The 26,842-nt window shown below is 42.6% G+C and overlaps 1 protein-coding gene across 2 annotated transcripts in view; it reads right to left on the bottom strand.

The window, feature by feature from the left end:
- Positions 1 to 263: 263 nt before the first annotated feature.
- LOC119649432 overlaps positions 264 to 26,842 on the bottom strand; it is a 138,867-nt gene continuing 112,288 nt past the window's right edge. For both annotated transcript variants that reach the window (XM_038051580.1, XM_038051582.1), the window contains exons 3-5: positions 21,417 to 21,613; positions 21,004 to 21,352; positions 264 to 836 (exon numbers count right to left, since the gene is read on the bottom strand). In XM_038051580.1, the coding sequence (XP_037907508.1) occupies positions 585 to 836; positions 21,004 to 21,352; positions 21,417 to 21,613 (798 nt within the window). In that variant the 3' untranslated portion in view covers positions 264 to 584. The remainder of the gene's footprint in view (positions 837 to 21,003; positions 21,353 to 21,416; positions 21,614 to 26,842) is intronic.

Below are 26,842 nucleotides of genomic sequence, written 5' to 3'. Positions count from 1 at the left end.
CCAGAAGCTGGCTCCATATGATCTACTAGCCTCGTGGACCGCTCCACTTCCATTGACACCAAACAAAGCGCAACTCCGTGGTTTGTCGCAAGCTTTAGCACTATAGTTTGATCTGTTAGTCTGGTAATTATACAAGTGTAGATTTAACTTGTATTTCGCGATATCAACTGATTAATTGATGGCTTTATGTCGAGCACTGCAATTTCGCGCCCATTGTACTCTCTACGAACATCAAATTTCAATCAATCACAAGAAAAACAAGGTTCTGTTGGTTTTTAGCGTTTTATTTATCTTTATACACATTATACATATTTACATGAATTTCGTTTATACAAAACACCTAAATACAACATTTTCTTCCTTAGATACAAGGAATATGTTTGCTCATAGATTTATTCGACCAATTAGTGATGTGATGTCCAAAGGCGAAAGTAGAATATAAAAGCGCAGACGACTATCCTTTTTACATATATATATAGGTATACGTAAATACACATATATAACATATTTTAATTTACATAGATATTATTTTCGTATAAGTTTTTTCCCCAAAAAAATTTCAAGTCTTAATAATTACAATGAATTTATCTTCGGGACTTCACGTATCCTTCCCAAACGTTTTTTGGCCTGTAGTAGACATTTTGGCTTGGCGCTTGCGTGTTGTATTGGACATGGCTTGGAGCTTGTGTGTTGTAACTGACTTGTGTATGAAGACCTTGGTAGTTGTTCTGTTGATGGTATTGCGCTTGTTGATATTGTGGAGGTTGTGTACTACTGTAGGACAATTGCGATTCTGAGACCTGTTGCTCCTGTTGTTGGTATTTCGACGAGACGTTCTGTAAATAAAAAGGAAAGATCAATAGCTTTGCTGGTAATCTTTACATTAAACGTGTAAGATTTTGGGTTTTCATAATATATTAGGACGAAAACCACTAAAATTATGTGTGACGTCAATCTAAATCGTAGTAATGACAATTAGCCAGGACACGCGGTAGCGCGAATATTAAGCTAGGATAATTGTTAACAGATGACTCTGAAGCCGGTAAGAAGATCTTATCAAAGGCGCAAAGTAGTTTTCTAGTAAAGTGTTTGCATGCCTTTCTGGAACGTTCCGCGGGGTATAAAAGGGCCGGAGGTCCACCCACGAAGTCCAGACCGGACATCCTGCCAACGACCGCGGATGCCCGGCATACAAAGATACGGTTGCCAGAAGGGAATCTGGCAGGGCAAAATAGAATGCGGAAACCGGAAAGACCAAGCAAACAGTGACACAGATGTCACAAAGCTTGTCTCGGCCAGGCGTATCGTACGCCCAAGCAGCTAGGAATACACTTCCTAGAGCTGCAGAACCTCAAGCTCCACAAGGCAACAAACTGGCCTTCAGGAACTTGGTCGAAAGTCTCGCTTCCGCCTAGACGAATGAACAGCGGCAGATTGCCGCAATCCAACTGTTAGTCACATTTAACTCCACGTCCCTGGTTTCACACGCTCAACATGCCACTGCCCAAGCGTTGGTTGACACTCAGAAAGCAGACATATTTTGCGTTTCGGAGACTCATCTAAACTATAGAAATAATGTCAATTTCACCGGATACAGCACTATCCGGCATAACAGCAACATGGGCGCTCCCCTTCTAGTAAAAAAAGACTGCCATTTTAATTTTTCCTGCTGTTTGATGAAACCATGCAAAGTTTTCAGGTAACTCAAAATGGCCTCAACTTCACAACTGCAGAAGCGAGTTGAGGTAACCATCAGATCATTCGCCCACACTGATTAGGACAAATTCGAATCAGATTTAGCACCAATGCTGAACTTGAAAAAACTCGCTACAGATCGCAATCTGTCGGATAAAGAAATCGACGAAGCAATCATTTTGGCTACAGACGCCATCAATACTGCTACACGCAGAAATACCAGGCTGATCAAAGTCGATGAGTTTGTATACAACAAACTCGCGCATGACATCATGCTGCACATGAAGGTCAGACAGATTTGGCGTAGGAACCTCAAGCGCAACCTCCATACAAATGGAAATAAAGTCAATGCTGAATAGAAAGCATTGCTTTACCGGCAATAGTGTCGATGGTTGAAACAACTATCGCCGACTTCGTCTCTAGGCATTCAAATAAGCTAGTGACATTTCCCCAAACGCACTCCTCAGTAAAACCAACGGATTCGCAACATTTCCTGAGTTTATCACAACTCACCGCCTTGACCTCAAACCTAAACGGTAAAAAATCAGCCGGACCTGACGAAATTCCTAACTACGTAATTAGGTAACTTCCCCGAGTCTCCATCAAATTTTTGCTGGCAGTATTTAACATTTAAACTTTCCGACCACCTAGAAAGTAGCTAAAATAATTGCGATCCGGAAAAAAAGCGGCTCTAGTGAGCCTAAAAACTTTAGACTCATGTCATTATTGTCCAATTTAGGGAAACTCTTTGAGAGAGCATGGACAATCGGACTAGTCCAATATTGCAATCTCAAAGAGATTATACTCAACCGTCAGTTCGGGTTACGCAGTAAGCACGGAACTCAACATGCACTTAGCTACCTTCACGACAATGTCGTAGCAAGACTTGACGTCAATAATAAACCGACCGCAGCATGTGCATTCGACTTAGAAAAGGCCTTCGACTCCGTATGGGTAAATATGGGTACACAGACTAATCTACAAACTAATAGATCTTGAGTTCCCAATTCCGATCATTAGAATTACACTAAGCTTCTTCGAAGATAGGTATTTCAACGTCAGCGTGGGAAATGAATTCTCCGATCTCCTCTCGGTAACATCGGGAGTACCGCAAGGATCCATTTCTGGACCCACCTTTTATAATATCTTCACGGCTGACGTCCCAACTCCCGAGACCGGCACCGAACTTATTCAATATGCCGATGATACTCTCATCTTCGCTTCAAGCCTCCACCCCAACAGGGCAGCCAAAGTGGTCGAGAAATACTTCAAAGATCTCGGCAAATATTACCTGACATGGGGCATTAAAATTAATGACGCCAAAACGCAATTCTGCACCTTTCGGAGGAAAACTAGATACCTACAGTTGGTAGTTGAAAAAAGAGAACTAGTTTTTTTTCCTTATCCTGTAAATATTTTTACTTTTTCCCGCATACGATCGTTTCGGAGACCACGTGCCTCCTTCCTCAGTGCTAGTACCTAATTAGTTAATCTATCTTAAGCTACCCTTATTTATATCGATATAAATATAAAGTAAAGGAAAATCGTAACAATATCTTATTAAATAAAGTGAACACAATTAAATTGCAGTTTCGTCATTAATACACCAATGTGCCATCACACTTTGTAATGCAAAGTTGAAGTGAAGAGGTACCGATTCAAAGTGAGCTCCCATTCTATCATCTTCCTCTTAACTGCATAAAAGGCGTCTTTCTGATAAGTCTCCAAGACATATCTGTCAAACAGAAAGGCGCTTGTACGAATGATGTTAGTCTATTCAATTACAATTCATTGATGTAAAAGAAATACAGTATACTGAATAGAAGGGGATGCGGGAAGCCATTTGATAATTCTCTTAGAGTGTTTTTTATGGGTGGATGTGGAAATCTTAAAAAGATGCTGTTGTGACAGGTTGCAGAAGTGCGTGGGATTCTCACCTACTAAAACCACCCCCACTTCTCCGCCCATATCCCCGCGGGACCACCGTGAAATATTACTTCGCGAGAAGGGCTCTGGTTTGCACCAATTTACAACTAAGTCACGCGTCCGTCGCGCTTTCCGGGCTCGATGCAGATCCTGCAGGTTTTCTTGTATCGCAGTTACTGTTGCATTTATCGCACTCCAATCTCCTTCCGATTGCAGCATCTCCTTTAACCTCCTCTTTCATTCGTGAATCTCGGACAATGGAACATAATATGCTCCTAGTCCTCGGGTGTAGCGTGCTTTCGGGACAGTCTGCAAATTCATCCAATGCGAAGTGATATAGGTACTTCCTGTAACCACCATGTCCCGTATGGAACTTCGTTAGGTGATAATTCAACACTCCATACTTCCGCTCTACCCATCTTTGAATACACGGGATCAGTGTGTGGGTTCAGCGAATTTTTTCGAAATTATCCCACCGTTGCTACCATCTCCACTACAGATGCTTCATAGTGGCTTTCCGGAAGCCCGCTGTCCTTCTCCGGTGAAGACAGTGTGCCTCATTTGCTAGAAGATCCAAGAAAATCATCCCCGCGATGACACACCCTGTCTCACTGGATACTGTCCCTCACACCCTCGGTGCGATTGGCCGGTATGCCGAACTTATCCTTCCCTGGTTCACCATGTTGTCCTGTCTTTCCGCCTAAACAGAATCCGCATTTAGCAGGATGGATTTCACCACCGCTGCAATAAGTAGCCGGCGACTAGATTTTGGCCTTCAATATTAGGCATCATCTTTGCGACGGATGAGCTACCCTTTGTTACTTTTTAATGCGCACATTTCAGTTGCCCCTTGAAGATCAACTTGGCATCGGTAATTATCCCCAGGTATCTAATGATCGATTTTCAAACGAGCTCGTGATTACCAACCTGGGTTTTCAGAGTATTGTTTTTCTAGCAATTGATAATAAGGATCGCCACCGCTTTATCTTCCGCCAGGTCCAGTTTCACCATTAGGAGCCATGCTTTGATGCATGAATGGTTTCATGTCCATACAGTCCCAAGCCCTCGGAGTGTTCCGCAACTACTACCACCGCCAGGTCGTCTGCAAAATTATTTCTATTTGATATAGTAATTCTATCATATTATCAGAAAGATTTGTCATGGTTTTGATATCTGCTGGGAACACAAAAAACGCCCCATATTCTGCTCTTTATTTTTGCACTGACACTGCTTGCTTCCTACCCCAAATTCGGAACCATTTAGTCAAGATTCATAGTTTGGTATGCCCCAATCAGTTTGGTATGGATCGTAGCTGTGGCAACCAAAAACAATAACAGTCTAGAGTGGGTGTATTCAAGATCTACCCAAGCCTCGGTTCACTGCCTGTCTGCTATAGAAAACTATCCAAAGGCCGACCAAAGCGGCGATAGTTTGACACTAAGATAACTTAAGATCCTCCCAATTTCATACGAATCAAGCCAGACAAAAGTGACGAATCCAATCTAGAAGAAGCGACCACGCTATATGGGGTCTTGGAGCTGGAGTGGAGCGCAACTGAAAGCACTATCTACTATTAGCTATGGGCTGTGTTCATATTTTTCTTTTATCTCCTTCCAGCTCGTCGTCGTGGACAAATGGATGGAGTTAGACCAAGAGTAATATGTAGCTATATCTTGGGCGTCATTCAAGGTAAGGAAAGGCTAGTACTTTACTATGTGTTTTGGGTATGAGTACAAGTCGATCATCATCACCAGATACTTCATAGCTGACTATGAAATAATTGTGTAGTCGCAAAGTTGAGTACTTATCACGTTCCTTTGTAAATTTTTGTCTAAAACAAAACCTTGTTCAAATCGATTTACTGTCTGTCCGTCTGTCAGCCTGTGTGCCTTTCGCATGCATTTTTCTTAGAAACGGTTACAGCGATTGATACTAAATTTGATGGAAAGGCGGCAACTGTGAACGCTCACGCATACAGTTAGTTAAATCATTCTACGTCAAATTTATTCATGCAAAAGGGTCGCGTAAATTTTTTTTTACCAAATAGTCATGTGGGGTATAAAATGAAGGGTCTTGGATGGTTCTTTCTGAAACCGGTCTTAGTTTTGACATTTGTTGGCAGGGGAGGGGGGGTCGAAGGTGATAATTTCTTTCACATTCTCAAAAACTGCACAACCGAAAAATTCGAAAAAAAGTCAGGAGACTACTACTATCTGGTGCCTAGCCTCAATAATACTAGATTACTAAAATTTTTAGTAAGTAACTCTTAAAACTGTCTTAATTCAATCCATCCTAGAATCGTGAAATCTCGTAGCAATGTAGGCTATAATAGCATCATATTATAACATCATCCTACCAAGCTTGGTGGAAATCCCACAATTATTAGCAAAGTTATAGTAAGTCAAAGTTGTCGCTTTTGTGGAAATTCATGACTTTGAATGTCATTACCACGAGAAAGTAGATATTCTCACATGATATATGCATGTATTACGTACGTTTTTATAAAAGAAATACACAAAACCTTTCATACTTGAAGCGTCCAGCTTCCGGTTTCCCCCCTTTTGTTCTGCAATTGGATCATGGAGACTGCTTAAATCGTCTTTTCCGCTATAGCGCTGATGGTTCCCACAAACCATACTCCAACATTTTGTGATGAAAATTGCAACCAGGTTGGACATAGAACTGGTTATTGTAGTTTTCTCCAGTGCAGTATGCTGTCCGGAACACTCCGATCTCATTGTTGGATGAATAGTTTACCAGCCACTTTCTGAAAACTTATCGTTTGCGGGTAGCGTGGTGTTACGCTTACTAACTCTAAGATCATCCCCGTGAGTAACGTTGTATTCAAATATGATTATGAAGCGCTTGTTTGTTTCCATCTTTTCGGGCATTGCTGCCATTGATAAGCTGAGAGTTGGAATGCATGAGACACTGTATTATTTCAGAGTCCTTTAATTGTCGACTTTTGCAACCCCGGTCATCCGAACTGCTTCTTTTAGGCCCCGTAAATATTCTCTTTCACCGTAATTTCATCATGTTCTGATTTCCTGTTTTTTAATGTGGCGATGCAATAACTAAATTGGCAACAAATCAAATTGGCCTCCAGGAGAGACTTTCTCCAGCCATCTGGATCCTTCGATCGCGTCCTCGAGTTGGAGAATTTCAGCAGCTTTTTATTGGCTTCGTTCACTGAGTTCTCCCACCTTTTGGGCCGCGTTCTTCGGGTGTGCCTTTAAACATTCTGTTAGGTATTCGCTTGTCGTCCATCCGTTCTACGTGACCGGCTCACAGCAATTTTCGTAGCTTTACTACCACCGATGCTGCTGGGTCGTCATGGAGCCGGTACAACCTATGGTTGTGTCTAATTCGTCTGCCAGTTCCATCTTTTACCGGTTCAAATATTTGACGTAGAACTTTACCATCGAATGTGTCCTCTAACGCCCTGCATTATAGTCTACGTCTCACAGCCGTACGGTAGCACAGGTAATATGGTCTTTCACTTTTCATTATCCGTAGGACTGAGTAGTGTGTTTTGTTGGCCATCATTATTCGTTCCTTTGTCATGTTTGTTCCTAGGTACGCAAAGTTGACAACGTTTTCAAAATTAAAGTCCCCCTTGTCAGGTTTTGTCGTATTGTCTACTTGATTGGGTCAGTTCATTTATTCTTAGGCCCACCTTTTGCGCTGCTTCTTTTAGTTGTAGGAATACTTGCTTGGCGACACAAATTGAACGTCCCATAATGTTTATGTCGCCAGTAATTCCATTTTTTGCCAGGATTTGTGGAGCAATGTTCCCGTGATACCTATGTAACACCAGTTTGCGGATAATATATTCAAGGGCTTGGTTAAATAGCATAGGAGCGAGTCCATCTTCTTGCTTAAATCCGTAGTTCATTTCAAAGCATTGCGTTAGTTCGCCAAGCACCTTTCCATGAAATTTACTCTTAACCATCATCAGCTCCGCTATTCGTACCAGTTTTTCTGGTAGGCAGAAGTGCGTATGATACGATATAGTGCTTCTCCTGTGATGCTATCACACGATTGTGCGAAATCACACATCTTATGTACATCGATATTTAATTCATAGGACTTCAGTAGTTGTTTGACCGTGAAAATTTGGTCCATCGTTGATCGTCCTTTTCGGAAGTCATATTGGTATTCACCAATTATCATAATTTATCTGTATATGACTCTAACCTAGCTTGGATGATTTTAGTCAGATTCTTGTAGAACGTGCACAATAATGAAATGTGACAAACTTACCTGTGACAAGTGTGTCTCCTTTTTTGTGAATAGAACAAATTACGCTCTTGGGTCCGGTAAATTTTCATTTGTCCAAATTTTTAAAATAAGTCTATGGGGGAGATTATGCAGTCAATTTTCTACTCTCTGTAGTAGTTCAGCTATAATAGAATACCATCCGCGTCCTTATTCAGTTTTTTATCAGGCAAGGCTGCTTTCACATCTTCAATAGAGGAGGTTCGACTTGGGTGTTGTTTATAGTTTCCTAGTTCGTCAAAGCTGTACTTTTCGTTGGTGCTTCCTCTAAGTTGAACAGCTTCTCAGAGTATTCCATACATCTTTTCTTGATATCGTTGGGTTTACCAAGGATGTTTCATTGGTCATCCTTACAAAGACTTGTCTGCAGCCTTGTACGGAATCTTTTACCGCTCCGTAAGCGGCTTGTACACTGTTATTATTATTCATGTCGTTTTCAAGTTTTAATATTTTGTCATTGTTGTATTTTCATGATTCTTTCCTGTACATCTGGTTTCCTACTCGGCTAAACTCCTCATAAGCTTCTTGCTTTTCTTTGTGGGTCATTCTATGTATCATATTTACGGTAAGGATTCATTAATGTACGCAAGCTTCGCTTTTTTTGGTTGCATCACGATATTTCTCGTCGAACCATTACGGGTGCATTTGGTTTGGAAGCCGATTGTCTTTTCTGCGAATTTTCTTATTCCATCTTTTAGCTTCGACCATGTTTTTTTCAATGTCGAGTTCGGTTAGTGATGCACTATTAACGCCTCTCTCTAAAATTCTCAGGGTCGAATTCCTGAGACCTCCTCTGCTTCTCGTGATATGTTTTCGTTAGTCGGAAACTTCGTCCTTACTAATATGTGGTTAAAATCACAATTGACCCCACATAGCGACCTTTAGCAGACTATCCTCCTCTTTTTTGGAATTTCGGTTTCTCGGGTGTGGGTCTCCTGCCCTCTGGGTCCGGTGTTAGTTCAAAACTGATTGCCTGGTGTTCGCTGAACGCAAAGTCCTCGCTAACTTTGCAGGACATATTACGAGCAATCCGTCTAATGAGCACCGCCCTCTTGCGTTAGTTTAAGAACACCGGCTTTCACCTTTGGACCTCGTCCCCTTGCGTCTTGAACAAGATAGTCTAAAAGGTCTTTAAACTCAACCAGTGTGAGGCTCGGTGGGGCCAGTGGCAATATGTCGGTTATTTCGTCCCTCCTTTCCTTCGCACAAAATGCATTTGGGGGTTCCTATTGCACTTCTCTTTTCTCCACACACCTTCGGCATAGATCAAACCGATCGATGCCGCTAGTGCATATCTTCGCTAAGTGTCCAAACATTAGACATTTGAAGCACCTCTTTAGGGAGACCTGTTCCCTTAGCCGGCAAGTAACCCATCCAATCTGAACCTTCCCCATGGCAAACCACTTCTGCACTTCCTCCACTGGTAGTCGCATTGTGACCGTTTGAGTGCCACCGTAAGCTTTTCTTAGACTCACGATAGATTCCAACTTGAATTGTTGCTTCAAGGCAGTGCCGATCTCTTCTCTGGATGTTACCTCATCGAGATCCTTGTATTGTATATAGGTCACATGGGAACGAACCACGGTGTTCTCTCCAAGCGAGTTCGTTGCGAAAACCGTCACTTTTTTCCATGCTAGATTTTTCAGCTCAAACATGAGATCCCGTTTCTGGGTTCTCCAGACTTTGCTAGCATTTCCACCTAGGTCGTTTAGCTCAGGGTAAGATTTTACTTTTTTCAAAATCTCTGCATACGATAGATTTCTTTTGTTGGAGATTACAATTGCCTCCGGGCGAATTCACACCTTTGGTATCTAGTTCCTTTTTTTGACTACAACCTTAGTCCAGCCACCGTTTTTATTCTCCTTCGGTTTCACTTTGCTACCTAGGATCCCTACTTTGGGCATATGTTTCCTCCCTCTGAATTTTTAACTGGTCAAGTCGTATTTTTTCCTTTTTTATTCCCTGAAGCTTCCTCCTCTTTGTCTCGTACTCTCTCACTTGATCGAAGGTTGTTCATCTTGTCCTTTGTGTCACTTGGGTCACCTGTAACACTGTTGGGGCTGGAATGTTCGGTTTTGCCTTAGGTTTTCTTTCTTCTTTCTGCGATTTACTACAAAGCCCCCTGATGGCTCTCACCATGCTCTTAATGGTTTTGTGCACGTTGTGCTTGTTCTTCGCGAATTCGGAGAGTTCAACTATTTTCGCCCCGAGCTGCATAAAATGTAGTTCTTTTGGGTCAGGACTCTGTTCTCCATGAGTCTTGGCCAGATTGATCTTTTTACAGACTCAGTCACCTTTTCCAATTGCTAAGCTCCCATGCGCTTTCTATTTTTCCACCTTTAGTATTGGAGGTGATCGTAAAATTGATGAGCTTCTCCTGAACGGATATATTTGCTGCTGCTGGAGTACCTCTTGATCAAATCCGAAGAGTATCAAAATCGCTTATCGCCTATCTCCTTTTCGTCCATCATTCTTTGCCTTTGCAATTGGTATTCTTGGCAGAGTTGTGCGTCGTTAGGGCATCTTCTTCTCCAAATCTAAATCGCTTGTAGCATTAGATGCTACGGTGGCCAAGTTGTCCACCACCGAGACAGTGTGGTCGAAGGATATCGACGGCCGGGAGCCCGCTTGCTCACTCCCGAAAGCGGCCGGTACTGGGATTCTAAAACCCTGCAGCGTAACTTTATCCCTTCTCGATTCGTCTATGTCGATTTTATTTTCTGGGTATCCTTCCCGCAACCATTTTGGCCTACACCCTACAGATGAGTAAATATAGCCCAAACACACAGGCAGAAAAGAAAATTGCATGAACACATATTTACACATCAACCCACCGTCACCTGGGGTCATGCCTGATGGGAAATTTGACAACTCCTCACAGCCTGTCTGGCTGTCTGTCACACCCGATTTGTTCGGAAACGGCTGGGCCGAATATCACGAAATTTGATGAGAACCTGTGATCTGTGCATCCCTTTTCATATAGCAAGTAGTGCCGTATTGTGTTGAGTTTAAGGGGGATCCATCTCATACATGCGGGGTGCACATTTTTTTTTGCAGAATATGGCCTTGCGGGGTATAAAATGAGAGGGCTCAATTAGTACTTTTTGAAACTGGTCCCATATTTGATATCGAGTAAAACGTAGGGGAGTAAGGACTCAAAATATTACCATCAAAAAGTGTAACAGGTGCCGTTCTCAGAACCCATCCAAGTCAGAAAGCGGGGTTGCCAGAATGATCCTATAGACCCTCAAGTAGTTAAGGTATATCATCTAAAAAGAGAAATATCTGCACCGCTTGTGGTTAGAAAAGTCCTCAATTGTCCTCAATACACTCCCCTTCTGATAAACCAGACCCCGTAATATTGCATCATATATGCTTCATGAAGAATAGAAGGAGTTTGAGGAACGCCATGCAGGTGAACGATGCCAATGAGAGAGAGAGAGAGATGTTTCAGTCGACAGAGAAGTGGACCCGAGTACATTTCATAATGGTGATGAGGGAGCGGAGAACATTTTGATTATATCATCCCTCTTTCGCGGGGGTCAGGAAAGCGGGGGTGCTATTCGTCTGTGTGATCCGCACATTAAACGATTTTGCCAGACTTTTTTTTCATTAAAAAAATATTCTTAGCAGTAGAACTAGAACACAATGCAACAACGCAGTTCAGCAAAAAGTCTACTATCTCTAAAAAGGTAAGAATATAAGACACCATTTGAAGTCCATCAAGCGGAGAGATGACCCGACCACTTTTATCTCCAGCTTGGCTTTCAAGTGCACAATAAAATAGGTTCTTGTCAATATCAAGTTCCTCAAGGCCGTCAGTAATTAATAGACCAACGATGCCGCAAGGACAGTACGGTTACGCACCGAAGAAATTAGCATCAGACGGATGCGTGCAGTGAATTGCAACGATTCGGCAAAGCGTATTCAGGTTTCCAATTATCGGAACACATTGTTGATGAAGTTGCAATTTTTCAGTGGATGAACTTCGAGTTTTTCTGCAATTACCAATAAATCTAAAAATAATAATGGCAATCTTCAGATTTTCATTAAAATTAAAGAATACCAAAAGAGTCGATGTTGTCGGAATTTGAAGCTTAGCTCAAATTTCATTTATTTTAACAATTCAAGTTTGTTATTCGCAGGGATTACCAAACACCGTCTGGAAATGCAATTTAACGTGCTTTTAACATCCCGCATTCAACAATGTTACTTTCTTTCATCGCATTAATTAGCAAGATCAATTGGAGCGGTCATATCCGATGTTTTCAAGTATTGTCTGGCTTGGTCTGATATCACGTTTTGATTTATAAATTTACACTATTGGGATTTCCCAGCAATATGATTTAACCACCTTACGCGGTCGAGCACTTGGGTTATTGCTCTGCGTAACATTTCTGCTGCGACCACTTGAGGAAACTGACTAAGACCAGAGTTATTCAATATTTTAATGGTAGACTTTTCCACAAAAAAAAACTGCCAGATAAAAGATAAATTGGCAAAGTAGTTTTCAGTATGATAAAGTAATAATGGAGTGTCTTTTGTAATCAAATACATCTTCAATATATAATTCTTCAGTGGGGATAGTTAATTCTTTGGGGATAAAACGCGCCTTCAGATAGAAGGGTTTTCTCAGGGAACAAATCAGAAATCTTCCTCCCCCGATAACTACGATAATTCCATTCTGGATACTATCAACAATGAACGGGATAAAATTAGTTGCAAAGTAACCATAAATTTCAAGATACTCTCGTGCTACTAATAACCTAGTCACAGAAAAATTGGACTATCCAGAAAAATTATGAAAGCCTTTTTTTCCTTCTACATATCTCTGTCGTCTTCCGTGTCACAGAATTGATTCCGCAATTTAGATGTAACTAAAATTTTTTAGGTAAAAAAGTATCGCATAACCTGCATGAAGTAGAGCCCACATGCGTATGGATTTCATTAGAGTGTTACGAAGAGAACTACCAGGTGAAAAACAAAAGCAAAAGTAAGCCACAGCTCTAAGATGAAATCTTGAGATGGTGCTCTGGAGGCATGGAATGATTCCGCGTGGAAGCCGTTAGTAAATTGTTTAAGATTACATTTTGGTCAATTAAAGTGTCACCCGTGCAGACGGAATCGGTGAAGAAAATGAACAATTTTTTAGCGCGTAACTTACATATGTATAATAGTATTATACGTAATTATTCCCATTTCAAAATTTGAGATAGATGTACCATACCGGAAAAAACTAAAGTGTGTTTTCCATGAGAGAAGTGATTGTGATTTACAGTTGCTAAATTTGTATTAGATATGTTTAGATATATTTTGATATATCTTAATACGTAGGAACAGTATGAAGTCGTCCTCATATAATGGTAATTACAATCGAAGAGTCATCTTCTCCCTTTCAATTGCGGCATTTGCAGATTTGGGACATTCAAAGCGTTTCCACAAACAAGTTAACCAACCAAGCAGGAACCCGCAGGAGATATACGGAATCGTGGCAGAATTGGGGCCCAGATGAGCACATGGATTGACTATAATTAACTGCGAAGGGGGAGCTATGTCAAAATCTGAAATAGTGCGAAAAAAGTGAGTGTCTCCAGCATACCCAGTTTCAATAGTTCCCCGATAACAAACACAAATACGCCTTTGAATAATACTAGGCTCCGGAAAATTGGTAGGTCTTTTAGGTACCAACACGATTTGTACTAAATTTCACGGGTCTCGAAAATCGGCACTATCAAGACCTACTCTAACACGCGTATTTCATTCAGAGGCCGTCTGGTCAGTATTAATTTGTATCCATTTCTCAACAAGTCAGCCCTTCTGATTTCCAATGTCCTGGCTGGTATCCTTTCATAATTTTTGAGTTTCCACCTCTCATCTTTCAACTTTCCGTGTGGCCTTCTCCCGCGATTTTGAGACTTCTCGCATGGTCTTCTCATCTCACATTGCCGTCTTTTGTCTGCTCACTATTGATAGATTGGCTTTTCATCCTGCCAAGCTACAGTTTATTCTTGTCTCTCTAGAGCTTTCCTAAGGAAGTTTTCTATAAGTTTTGAATTTTTGGTTTGTTTCTTTTTTCTATTTCGGTCACCTTCCATTGCCAATCCTTTTCTCTATCTCTCCTTCACACCGTTTCACAATTTCCTTCGTTTCTATTATGTGCAATTTTATAATTTTTTCAATTTTTTCCTGCACCGTTTAACAATTGTTATCATCTGCCTCTGTGTCTTTTTATAGCTTCATTACTTTCTTATTGCCCCTTCTTTCAAGTGATTTTGCATGCTCGCCAGAGGTTTGCCAAATCTTCTCTTATTCGAAACCGTCTTTAAAGTGTCGTGCTCTGGGGAAGACAGCAGAAAGACGTTGCTACCTTAGTAGAATGAAGATCTGTTCAACATCAGGAAGCTGAACAGGGAGGTCTTCGACATGTGCTATAGACACAAATACTGACATCCATTGAAGGACTGACTGAAAAGGGACAAGTCAGGCATCTACCAGACTGCCAAGAAGTTGCTGTGGCCCAGCAGGATTAACAGCATTCGAAATTTATTGCCTCTTATTGATTACGGCGGCAGAAGAGAGATGCGGACTTCCTCACCGCTGGCTCTCCATATACCGCGACGTTATCGCCGATCTCTTGTCGAAGACCGGATCACTTGGGAGCCTAGGGTCATCCCCGTATACAAGATCCGCGCGGCTGGCAGTAAACTCCTCTCGGCGGGTTGTTCGTAGGCCGAGTAGGACGAGAGGCAAGACTTGAGTCCAGGACGGATCGTAGCGAGCCATAATAGCGGCTTTCAGCGTCCAGTACCAACGTCAGTGACGACCACCGCAGGGACGCCAAAGCGGGGGATCTACTCTCGATAGAGGGCTCCGTCACAAGATTGCGCCGTAATGTCCTTCAGAGGTATTGCTTCAGGCTACCGCGTAAACCTGTCGATGATTGTAAGGCAATACTTGTAACCGTCCGAGTCTCGCATAGGTCCTATTATGTCGAGGTGTATGGGGTGGACCCGCTTGGTAGTGCGGGGAAATGAGCCCACCTCTTTCCTTACCTGCCTGGTGATGTTACACTTTTGGCATGTGATGCATTCTCTGGCCCAGGAATTGACATCGTTGTTCATGGAGGGCCAGAAGTATTTCTCGGTGACTTGCCGATTTATTGTCCTGATACCTGGATGCGCTAAGTCGTGAACCGCGTGGAACCCTTCCTTGCGAAAGGTGGTCGGGATCCTGTTTCCGAGTCTTTACAGCAGGGAGCCGAAGATGGGCAACTCCCGAAATTTGTATTTGGGGTTGGATTGCGCCTTGGCAGTAGCCGAGAAGTCGAGTGAGGCGGGGATGTTAACCTTGGAGACACGTGACAAACCGTCAGCAACTATGTTGTCCTTGCCGGACACGTGCTGGATGTCTGACGTAAACTGGCTTATAAAGCTCAGGTGTCGAAGCTGACGAGGGGACGCTTTGTCGGGCTTCTGTTTCAAAGCATATGTGAGAGGCTTCAGGTCCGTGAACACTGTAAACGGCCTGCCTTCAAGGGAGAAGCCGAAGTATTTAATGCTCAAGTACGCGGCGAGCAGTTCACGATCGTAAGTGCTGTAGCTCCGTTGAACGGGGTTTAACTGTCTGGAAAAGAAGCTCAGCGGCTGCCAGACTTGGTTCACCTTTTGGTGGAGAGCAGCACCTACTGCGATGTCAGAGGCATCAACAAAGACTAGGGGTGCATCTTGTCGAGAAAATGCCAAGAGTGTAGCATCAGCCAGTTGCTATCGGGATTTATCGAACGCGCGGACAGCGCAGCATGTTAAGAACCAGGATATTACACTCTGATCTGGGAAGTTGCCATCTGACCAGAGCTGTGAAGAACCCAGGGTGAGCTGGGACAGAGAGGTGTCCCGGGGAGCCATCTCTCCTGTGCTCCGATTGAGAGTGATAAATGAAACTCTATAGGGTTAAGAGCGGGGTGAAGGTGATGGCGTATGCCAGAAACTTGCCGGCGATGTTTCCTTTCATCCAGAGCTAATTGATGGGCTGCGTGTTGGGAAAGCTGTGCTGGTGGGTTGCAATTTATCAGTATTTATCAGTAAAACAATGGTATTCTAATTCCCCGGATCTTGGCATCAAACACATTATGACGCGCAGTGCTGTCAAACTACGTGAATTCGGATGTTGGGTAACGAAGCCCTGCGACTATACTAACATCCTAGGTGAAGTGCTCCGGGAGCTCTGGGCGCCCCTGATGGATTACGTCATGCGCAAGCCGAGCATCAACGGGAACTATTGTAAGGCTATGACAGTGTATTTTCCACCGTCGGATCAAAAATTGTCTTCGGAGTCGGTGCGGGGAATTTCCCGGATTCACACAGTATAGCTGAGTTGTGCGGTCTTCCCAGATTCGGTAGTGTACTCCAAGCGGGATTTTCCTCCATGCTAAAGAAGCATGATAGAGATGTGATGGGCACACTGGACGGCATGTGCAAAATCATCTCTCTCTAGGTCAAGGGAATCTAGAGAGAGATGAGCGGGTGGGCGGAGTGGCCAGACGGGACTCTGCTTATGATAGCCTCACGTAGAACGCAGTCGGCGTCTCACTGGTGAATGGAAACAGTGGAATCTACTCGCACTACTTAACAGTCCTTGATTTCAGATGGTGAAAACTTACCACCAAGACCAAGTCGAAGAGGTCATGACCTTAATATACCAAGCTTTTAGGCTATCGCGCGGAAATGTGTACAAAATTACCATTTACAGTTGGTACTGACTTAAAGATGGCCATGCCTCCAGACTGGTTATACCCTATGGTTCACATTGCCGAAGTTGCAGAGAGATGTAAGAAAGTCCTAGATGCTTCCTTTGCGATGACCCTACTGAAGCTAAAACCAGGTTACGGACCCTAGGTGAACATGACTATCCCTAGATGGATTCCGGCTTCTTTTCTACCTGCCTTTTACTCAGCAGTAGTGATGTTAAGAGTTTGCAGCATGAAAATGGTGTCCTTTGGAGCGACCACTGATACCTAATAAACTCCGAGGGCTTTCTCAAATACGATCCCTGTAGTGGGGTCAAACGGCCTTGTGGGATTTGTTAGTGTGCTTCAAGCCGAGATACTCGCGAAAGTGAAAGTCTATCGGGGCATGATATAAGTATAACATAGTCATTCTAATCGACAGTCAAGCGGCCATCAAGGCTGTGTACTTAGTAGTGGCATCATGTAGACTGTTGGAGCACTGAACACACTGGGTGGCACGCTCAAAGTCACCCTTCTCTGGGTTCTCGGTCACAGGAACATAAACGAAAATTTGCAGGCCGACGGACTGGCTAGCTCTCGGCTGGCGAAGTCGGCGTCTAGCTGGTAATTGTGAAAGGTGGAATCTGCACGCACTACTCAACAGCCGCGGATTTTCCATGGCGGAGGTTCACCACCAGTCCCAGGTCGAGGAAGATTTGGTCCTCCTATACCAGGACCCAATCACGTGACCTTTGGCTCCAAACGGGTGCAAATGTATACAGGATAATGGCGGTGTGGAAGTAACATTCTCCTCTGGGCACCATTCCGGCAGAATCGGTCCATCCTACAATTCGCATTGCAACGGAGTAGTGACATATTCGGAATGCAGAATATGTGAGGAACCAGCGAAGTCTTTTTAGATCACTGAACGAATCCCATCAGGGCGCGCAAACAGTGCATTTTTCAATAACGAAAGCAGAAAAATATCAGGGCGCACTAAGCGTGTTACCTGCCCAGTGTGATCAGTGTATTAGCGCCGAAGGCACCCGCTATGCCACTACCTCGGCTATAAATTTTGCTGGTGTTACTGAAGAGGAATTTCGACAAGCCCTAAAAAGCACAACGAATTGGAGAAGGCTTGGCCTGGATTTTCGTACAAGAAGTTTAAAAGTACACACATCGGATAGCAGATAGCATAAATCAGGTCATTGATTGGTAGGAAGAATTTATAGTTTTCGTCACTACTCACTTTCACTTCGGGATTTTCTCACATCCTCCTTAAAACATGCTGTATTAGTGGGAGACGATTTAATGCTACAAATATCGCAAAAGTCAGCAACGCTGCCATTGAAGGCACATCCACTGTGATAGAAAAGCTGATGTCCATTGAAAGAGTGCATGTGAAGTGGCCATGTGGCCTCTTCTGCATTAATGAGATGCACTGCTAGAATCTCGCGTTCCGGGACTTCACGGTGTAGGTCCAGGCTATGCTTTGTTTAGGTCGTTAAAGTGGTTAAGGTTAATGCCCCACCCTAAGTCGCTCCCTCTGCTGAGCAACTGCCTTGGTGCCGGCCAGTATATGCGCTAGCGTAGCATTAGCGTCGCGATTTTGCAGAAACCATGGGCAGTCAATGGCTGCATTAATGGCCTGGTTGCACACATGGGGTGTTCACTGCTAGGGAGTCGGTCGAGGTGATCGTTGTCATAAATGATACGCGCCTAGGATGGGTGCGTGTTAAAAGCCTCACTAACGAATGGGGCGTGTGTGTTTCAATCACGGGACCTTCGAAACGATTGCTTTGCTTAAGTACCTACTGTCTCAGTACAAACGACTTTGAGCCATTTGTTGCGTACAGCGTGAAGTGACACCGATGCGAATGCAGTCTCTCCTACTTGGCTCACTAAGATTCGCCAGTGCACGTATTGTCACCGTCCTACACATAGGGGAGAGATATTGTCTGAAATGTTTATTAAGGGCGACTTGTTTGGTTGGATGTCCAAACAAATGTTTTTAAGTCTGAGAGCTTCAAGGGCGTTGGTGGCAACGACATAACCAGTATGAGTCGATGGAATACGCGTATGTGTATCTGGGTTTAATGTTGGTCTGATGGAGGAGTTAGCCGGTCGTTTTCCACTCTCCGAGTATATGCTCTACATGAGAAAGTGAAGTTGTTGAGTGGGTAGATATGTAATGTGAATGATATGAAGAAGCCCGAACGGAGGACTCTGAAGTACCTGGTGGATGCATACACTTCGCAGTAAGCGGAGGCAAGTCCATCGATTGAGCAAGAGATTGCAAAGATCGTGTCGCTGAAGTGATCCTTTTGGTAATCCTTCCTAATTTTGATCAAAGTAGGCTCGCTTACAGACAAGTTACATCCGGATGGGTCATCGGTGTCTCCAGGGAATCACGTCATGTCTAGAGTACGTATAAGTGTTACTTATTTATTTCCTTTGCTTTCTGCAAGGCTGCCAGGGTTGTTGTTTTTATAAAGTCACCGGAGAAGGATAGAAGTAACGCTCGCTTGGAGAAGATTATGGTGAGGCGACTGGTGTTGGAAACAACCCATCTGGTCCACTGATAATGCCTTGATGCATGTGAAAAACTTTGTTGTCCATTGTGTTAGCAAAACGTCGTGGTGCATTTACCTAAGTTGGTCGCCTGTGTTGTTCAAACTTTGTGAGTAAGGCTGCTGGGAATTAGCTCTGTGGAGGAGATACTTCCACGGTAAAAAAGCATTCGTCCAAGGCGTCAATAAGCACGTGATGATGGGTACACTGTTAGGTGAGCTTAGTACAATGGTTAACTTGTCGTTTACGCGGATGATATCGTCACTTTTGTAGAAGGGAACAGCTGATTTGAGCTCGAGCCACGGGGTACTGAGTACATGTACATCGTTATGGATGTATCTTTTAAAGTCGGTTTCACGATCTCAAAGGAAGAAGAGTTCTGCATGGGGTCTACAAATAAGAATTGCTAAGCCCCTGATATGGGAGACTCTTTCCTGTGTTTCCTAGATATGGGTCTCCTACGCTGCATGAATTTGCGATGGCCACGTAGGGTAGAAAACTGATCTACGCCTATCAGCGAGTAGTGCTATTAGCGTCTCTCCCTGTATGTCGTAAGGTTTCGACTGATATCATGCAGGTATTGTTGAGTGTTTTTCCTCTTGATTAGGAGGTAATCCGGCATGGCGCAGCCTATACGATTAAGAGGGGCGCACCTTTGCTGCAAACGGATCTTTTGAGTAGTAACCACATGGATGAGCTAGGGGAGTTGTTAGATGACAGTGTAACATCTAAGTGGCAGATTAGTTGGAGCAGATACAGGATTCAGAGCACTCTGCCTGTTGTCGTTGTGTCTTTTGACGGCGGAAGGAGTTTCTTAACTCTGTTTCGTCTGTAGTAAGATGGGGTACGGTCACAGTGGACTTGGTAGAAAGCTGTTTTGTATTAGTGTTGTTCTGGGAATTCTTATATGGTATGTTGAACGCAGGGCGGTATGCGACTGGTGGAAAGGCTTGTTGTAGTTCCCGCAAGGAACTAATTTCAGTCAAGCCGTTGAAGAGTGCCGTTCCCGAGGAAGGCAATCAGGGCAGCACCAGCAAAGAACTAATCTCAAGTGGGTCTTGCCACGAAGTCTCCCCGAAAGTTGTGTGGTGCCATGGGTTTCCTGAGGAAACATGTGCTCCAGGAAAATTCTTGGAGGATGTGTTTTCGGCCCAGTTGTTCACAGTTTCCGTAGCCTACACAATGACGAAATTTATGAGCGATACCATGATCGTCCGGTTGTGGATAAAATCCGGCTCAATAGGTTACAGTGGGCGGGTCACTTAATCTATAAGGGCAATATCTATGGTAGAAAAAGAAGACGAGAAAGACCCTGCTTAAGATGGAGCGATGGCGTAGGTCAGGACGCCAGACAGCTTTTAGGGATATCAAATTGGTGGACCTCGGCGCAAAACCGGGATGTCTGGAGTTCCTTATTAAGGCAGGCCTAGACCGGATACCGGTTGTTGCGCCGTTGATGATGATGATGATGTTCGTGGTTGGTTCTTTGTGAGTGCTTTATAGTGGTTGGGGTTACACGGGTAGAGCCCTTCAAATGCGTCGAATAGTTTTGGATAGACTAATCTCTATCCTTATTGGTGTTACCCAGTTCGAAGAATAAACTGCGGTGTTAATCCTTATATAGTGGGAACTATCTATCGCTTTGTCGGATCGTCAGGTGTAACCTCTACTTACATTACAATAAATGTTTTTATAATCAAAAACCGAATTTGTTTTGCTTTGGAAAATGCCATCGCGAAAAACTAATCAACAGAGTCGATAACAGTAATTTTTTTAAATAATAATAAAGATAAAATCTTAGTACTCACATTGTTATATTTCACGTGCTTGACTTTCTCGTAGGCCTTGTGCTTCTTCAACTTAGCGTTATATTTTCCATTGAGTTTGTTATACTTATCGAAACCATCCACATCCTTCGAATAGTAAACTTTTCCAGACGATGGTGCCAGTGCAAAGTACTTAAGTCCTTTGTTTGGAATGTACTGAACCCCTAACGTGGGAACACCATTTTGAATGCTATTCAAATTGTTAACAAACTGTCCATAGTGCGATTTCGGTGATTGGTACTGTAAATTCATCTTCTGTAATTCTGCTGGTGACGCTCGAGCATAATTATCAGTGGCTGGCCGCGGTCGTGATGGTGGTGGTAAGATGTAACTATAAAATAAATCAAAACATCATTTTCAGATTCTAATTAGCAAATTTAAGAGACTAAACTCACTGGTATGGTTGCGGGTTGGGAATGTCATTTTCGCTACTCTCCCATACTGGAGCCGGCTGACGGTATGGCTGTTGAGGAACAGGCGGGAGTGTCGATGTGGGCGGAATAATGGGACCTGTATTCGTATTCCAATCTACACGAATTGCATTTGATATGGAGGCAATTGATGCTAACACTAAATATATTTGATGTTGTATCTGCAATGAGAGAGAGGTTACTCGCTTAAGTCTTTCGTTTCACATTCGTATAATATTGATTGGATGTTAATTTGAAATCTGGGTATAATGTTAATGGATGTATTTCATATGACATCGCTATTCTAGTTTTGAAATTTGTAATTTTAATTCAATGTGAAGAATTTGCGTTTCTTATGATTATGCATACTTAAATTGATTTATTCATTGTGTTACGATGTTATTGTACGAGTATAAATTGGATTGCGTTTCCAATCACACGCTGACTGTTGTCTTTACTTGGACTACATTCAGTGATGTGTGCAATTATTTATGTATATCTATTTACAGTTAGCTTTGTGATGCTGTAGGGTAATTATAATTGGTTAAGTTGCTTTAACGGTGCACAAATATTTAGTACCAATTATGCAAGAATACCTTGCGATTGAAGGCAAACTGAACGATCTTTAAGTTTCCCTGATGAATTATAGTTACATTTTTCATTTTCAATTTGTCTTGTATTTTATAACCATTAGTCAATGCAGACATTGCGTTACAAAATGATTTTATTCTTCTGTAAGATATATACTTAGTTTGAGAAAAAAACAAGAATACAGTTATCGCAACTTGCATACTTTGGCGTACAATTGGCTATAAGCCAGACAGAGGATAATATCGAAATACGATTAGCAAATTCCCACTGAACGGGTAGATACATTTGTTTGAATACATTTTTCAGAAAACTGCCACTTTGCTCTTCAGATAAAGTGATGATGATGACTGTCATTGCAGCCAAGATGCAGAGAGGCTATGAAAACATGCATTACTACATTTCAGACTGTTGCCAATACTTTCGGAAATGACAAATACTTTTCAGTTTAAAAGTGAATGAATCTGACTTTGTTTGTCTTCCTTGGGTGAATTAATATTTATTTTATGATTCCGTCTAGGGAGGGGACAGAGAGTTTTAAGTGTTTTGCAACTGCTATTTATCATAAATGCAAATGATTTTATGCATTGCTAAGTTATTTTTGATAGCATTACTTTACATTCCTTCTTCAACCATATTTTCATCAAACGTGCTCTTTAACAATCTGAAAGAGTTTGTGTTGGCTTGGGCGGCAATTTGCAGATGAGTTTTTGCTTTTTTTGTAGAGCATTAGCAAGGTATGTGTCTGGCATTTCATGATACTTGTTTTCAGGTAAGCCAATCTTTTTGATTTTCACTTGAGGCCTGACTCATCGATTACGCTTTGGTTAACTTACTTTCGTCCACCGCATGAGACACTAGTGCAAGATGATATTCCGGTCGGGTGAACTACTGCATTTGAGTATGCCCTATTTCCCGCGAAATGTGTTACCTCCATGGAAATCCAATGTCTATATAAGATATAGTATAAGCTCTAACACAATCCTGCGGGACATATTGTTCGTGGTAATATGATCATTGATAGCGCCCTTGCATTTCATAAAAAAAGATAAGTTCCTTGATTAGCATATTGAGAGTTTGTGAGATGTCGTAGCCAACATAAAGAATACAGCACAAAACAGCTACCACCACACCATGGATTTCGGGAGGAGTAGGGAGAGTCCAACATGATTCTGTAGACATTCAAATATGCTACCCAACTCTGCATAAAATGGGATGATTTTTCGCAAGACTGAAAGACACAGAGTCAGTCCTCAATGAAGCCAATCTTATGTACAAGATACTATAAATGGTTGCCATTGAACCCTTGGAAATTTGCTGTACCTAAATCACACGAAGTCAAAAGGCGCTCCAGCTCTCGTCAGGACTTGCCAAGATACTCGAACTCCTGCTCACTTGTCTGCGCCAAGTAGTCTTGGTGACCTACTAGTCGGCCATCTTGGGAGAGTGGGTTTCAATGCTTTTCATAGCTAGGAACGTAATCTTCGAATTTCCCTAATGTGTGACCTATCCTTTATCTTCTGATCACATCACATACGGTGATAAGCCTATGCGCCGACAAAATGGTTTGATCAAAATAGCATCAGGGCAGCGTACTTTGATGATACATCGGAGACAGGTGTTCCCGAGAGCTTGGAGCTTTTGTGTGATTAAGGTGATCATTTTTCATGTTCTACTCCCATATAGCAACCTAGAAAGAACATTTCCCGGAACAGTCCAGTTCCAAATTATAGGGAAGGCAGTGAAGGCTGATTTAGCACTGGAAATCCGTGCCACTGTAGCCCATCGACTTCACCCCCTAAATAAACAAGTTGACCGCTACCTTTGATGCTATGCCCATTAATGCGTATATGGCTTTGTTGGTGTTTATTTTTAGTCCAACTTTATTTACTCTCTTTCCAAATTCAGGGGCATTCAATCAAGATTCATTATATGGTGGGAGAGTAACCAGATGTCATGCCACTTCGTGTATTTCGTTGTTATCTTTGGTGAAAATTATGCTTAAGTACACAAGACTGTCAACCTAGTCCAAGTTGTAATCGGTTGATGATGCGTTTTGTCTGACTTGTGACTTTCTTCTGGCGTGTGTTATGATTTTAGTCTTCTTTTCATTCTCCACGGGTCTCCTCCTCATACACCACTATCTGAGACAGTACAGTGGCATACCACTTAGGTCCACACGTATCTTTGGGGTAGTATATCCCAGAACAATGTTGAATAATGTTGGAATCGACTAGTTGCCTTAATTTAATTCTGGTGTGGTCTCTTTACTTGAGGGTGAGACTGTTCAATCAATATTGCTGTATGCCAGTTTGGAGTTGGATTTGATGGATATCTCCAACCTCAACACTTTTCCAGGATATGTTTCACTGAAAATAACTGATCAATAATTACCTTTTCACGTAGAAATCCCCTCTGGTATTCCTCAACAACATTTGTTGGGTTTGAGTTTCAGCCTCCTTTCGAATACTTTTGGCAGCACTTTGTAATATGTACCTCCTTATAAATGGGACAAATGACAATTTTTTTAGGTTTTTGGGATAGCTCTCCTCTCTTGATCGTTTCCTGCCACCCAAGATGGTACTTCAGCGGCTGCGTCCCCGCAAAGTACAGTTCAATCTTAATCGTTCAATCTATTGATCTCGTTATTTGTACGCCACATTTTTTCCTTTTGCAGATTTTGCCTGGAGTATATATTAATTGTACGTTTTTCCCCCGTTTAGCTCTTGTCAGTGGCTCAAGTTTATATCCCTCGTTTTTCTCATAAATAGTACTGTTTGTCAAAGTTTGTCCACTCCTTTTGCGCCGATGTTCATATTCGATGGTTTTCTCTGCAGCTATATTAACTATGCCTTTCAGTTGACTTTACTTATCATCAACCAATATTGGTTTCCTGTTTTCGGTTCAACGGCCGCCTGTCTGACTAGATAGTTGTTGCTGTAGAAATTTACCCCGCAGCATGAGTCCACATCAAGTACTCAAACTGCAGTTCGTTTTTATCGAGGACTTCATCAATTGTTTACCATCATCTTATCTGGCGAGACCCACATTCTCTTTTGGATACTGAAGTAGAAACAAGTTCACCCAACTATTGCCCTATGCTGAAGATATCGACACCTCGGGGACAACAGCCCGAATATAAAAACTCCCCCCTTCTTTCAGATCGAGCAGACGGCGACAAATGAATTGGTACATTTCGGCGTAAAAACGAGATGTATGGAGTTCCATATTAAGGCAGGCTTAGACCCGATACCGGCTGTTACGCCGTCGCGTATTTATTGTCCTCAGAAGTAGAAGAAAGCAGGAACCTTAACCTGCCCTAAAAACCTCTGAAGGAAGAAAAGTTCAAGGCACCAAACTATAATGCGATGTAACATTGACATATGGCGTGGGGAGTCATGTCTTTAAAGGTGGAGCAGTTCACAGACGGGAGGGGTAGTTCTCATAAGAGAAGTTGGGAGGAATTAAAATAAAAAGAGGACCGTAGTATAAAGTCCGACAATTTTGTAGGTTGGAAAGGAGAGTTTGGGCAAAAGTATCTTTTGATTTATACTGTCAGTATAGATGGCATCCACTTCCTGCCGTGAATTTAGATATTTATTAACAAAGTTGGTAAAGTTGCGCGGGTGCGAGGCAGTGGACCTTTTACCATGAAATGTGCACGGATAATCAGTCGCTGCCATACCTTTCCAAGATTTTGGAACTAGAAGAGAGGAGTGAAATAAAATGGTTATTGCAAATAAGAGTGCGTTGACCACTTTTGCGAATGGCGATAATGAGAGCCTCTTTCCATTTGTTAGGAAAACGGTTCTCTTCGAAGCGAAGACGTAAGGAGAAGAATAGTAGGAGGTACAGGGCAGGCTGCATCCAGCCGTAGGAAAGAAGAAGATGGAGGAGCAGGGGACATAGACTGTGAAAAAGTAACAGCAGGATAAATCAAAAGATTGTTGGGGTAGTTAGCGGAGTTGCCAGTAAATTTATTAAAAGGGGGAGTTGTGACTGTAAAACCAGAATATTTTAAGATTTCCGCGCTCCAGTGGGGCTTCAACACTGTCAAGATTTTCCTTTCTAAACTTAAGTGAAGAGATTTGACCGAGCAACGCAAGGTTTTGAAAAAAGCAAAGTCATCATGGTTTTCAGAAAACACCTGAACCTAACAAGAAAGGAAATCTAACAGAATAGAATAGAAGATACTGAGTGTTTGGTCAAACGTTAATGGAGAGAACAAGGGTCCAATTTATTGCTACTAGGGCTGTGTTCAGGCCTGCCAAGTTTGCTTCAGAAAGTTAAACTTGGCCGAATTGCGTACGACAGGAGAGTGTGGTCGGGTGACCTGACCGTGAAAATTGAGAGCCTGCTTAGTCGTCAAGAGCAACGTAAGAGGGGCATGAGGAGATTAGAAAGAGCAACGCACGACAGGACAATATCAACAGTGCGATTCGGATGGTTTTTGGATAGATGGAATTGGAATTATGAAAGTGGATAAAAGGATGAAGGGTTGGAGAAGCTTTTGAGGAGGGAAAGAGGACCGGGAGTGGTAGGTCAATCGTGCAGAGGAAGGTTAGAAGGACTTCCGATTAGGGGGCTGAGGCTGGGAAAATGTACACAGGATATGATAAAGGAACATGCGTCTGGTGGAAGTTAAGATGGGTTCAGGACGGTAAAGCAACTTAGCAGCTATCAAGCCATCTACAACCGCCAAATACGGCACAGTCTAAAACACGACGAAAGAAAAGAGTAACTTCTCAGAACCTTAGAATCTAAAATCCCGCCATCTAACTAATTTTCAATAATTTAGTTGACGTGTTGTTGGAATACTAACA

This window comes from Hermetia illucens, chromosome 2 (assembly GCF_905115235.1).
Source record: "Hermetia illucens chromosome 2, iHerIll2.2.curated.20191125, whole genome shotgun sequence".
In the NCBI taxonomy this organism is placed as follows: Eukaryota; Metazoa; Arthropoda; class Insecta; order Diptera; family Stratiomyidae; genus Hermetia; species Hermetia illucens.
The sequence above is the reverse complement of the archived record's forward strand: the minus strand, read 5'-3'. Positions and strand labels throughout refer to the sequence as shown.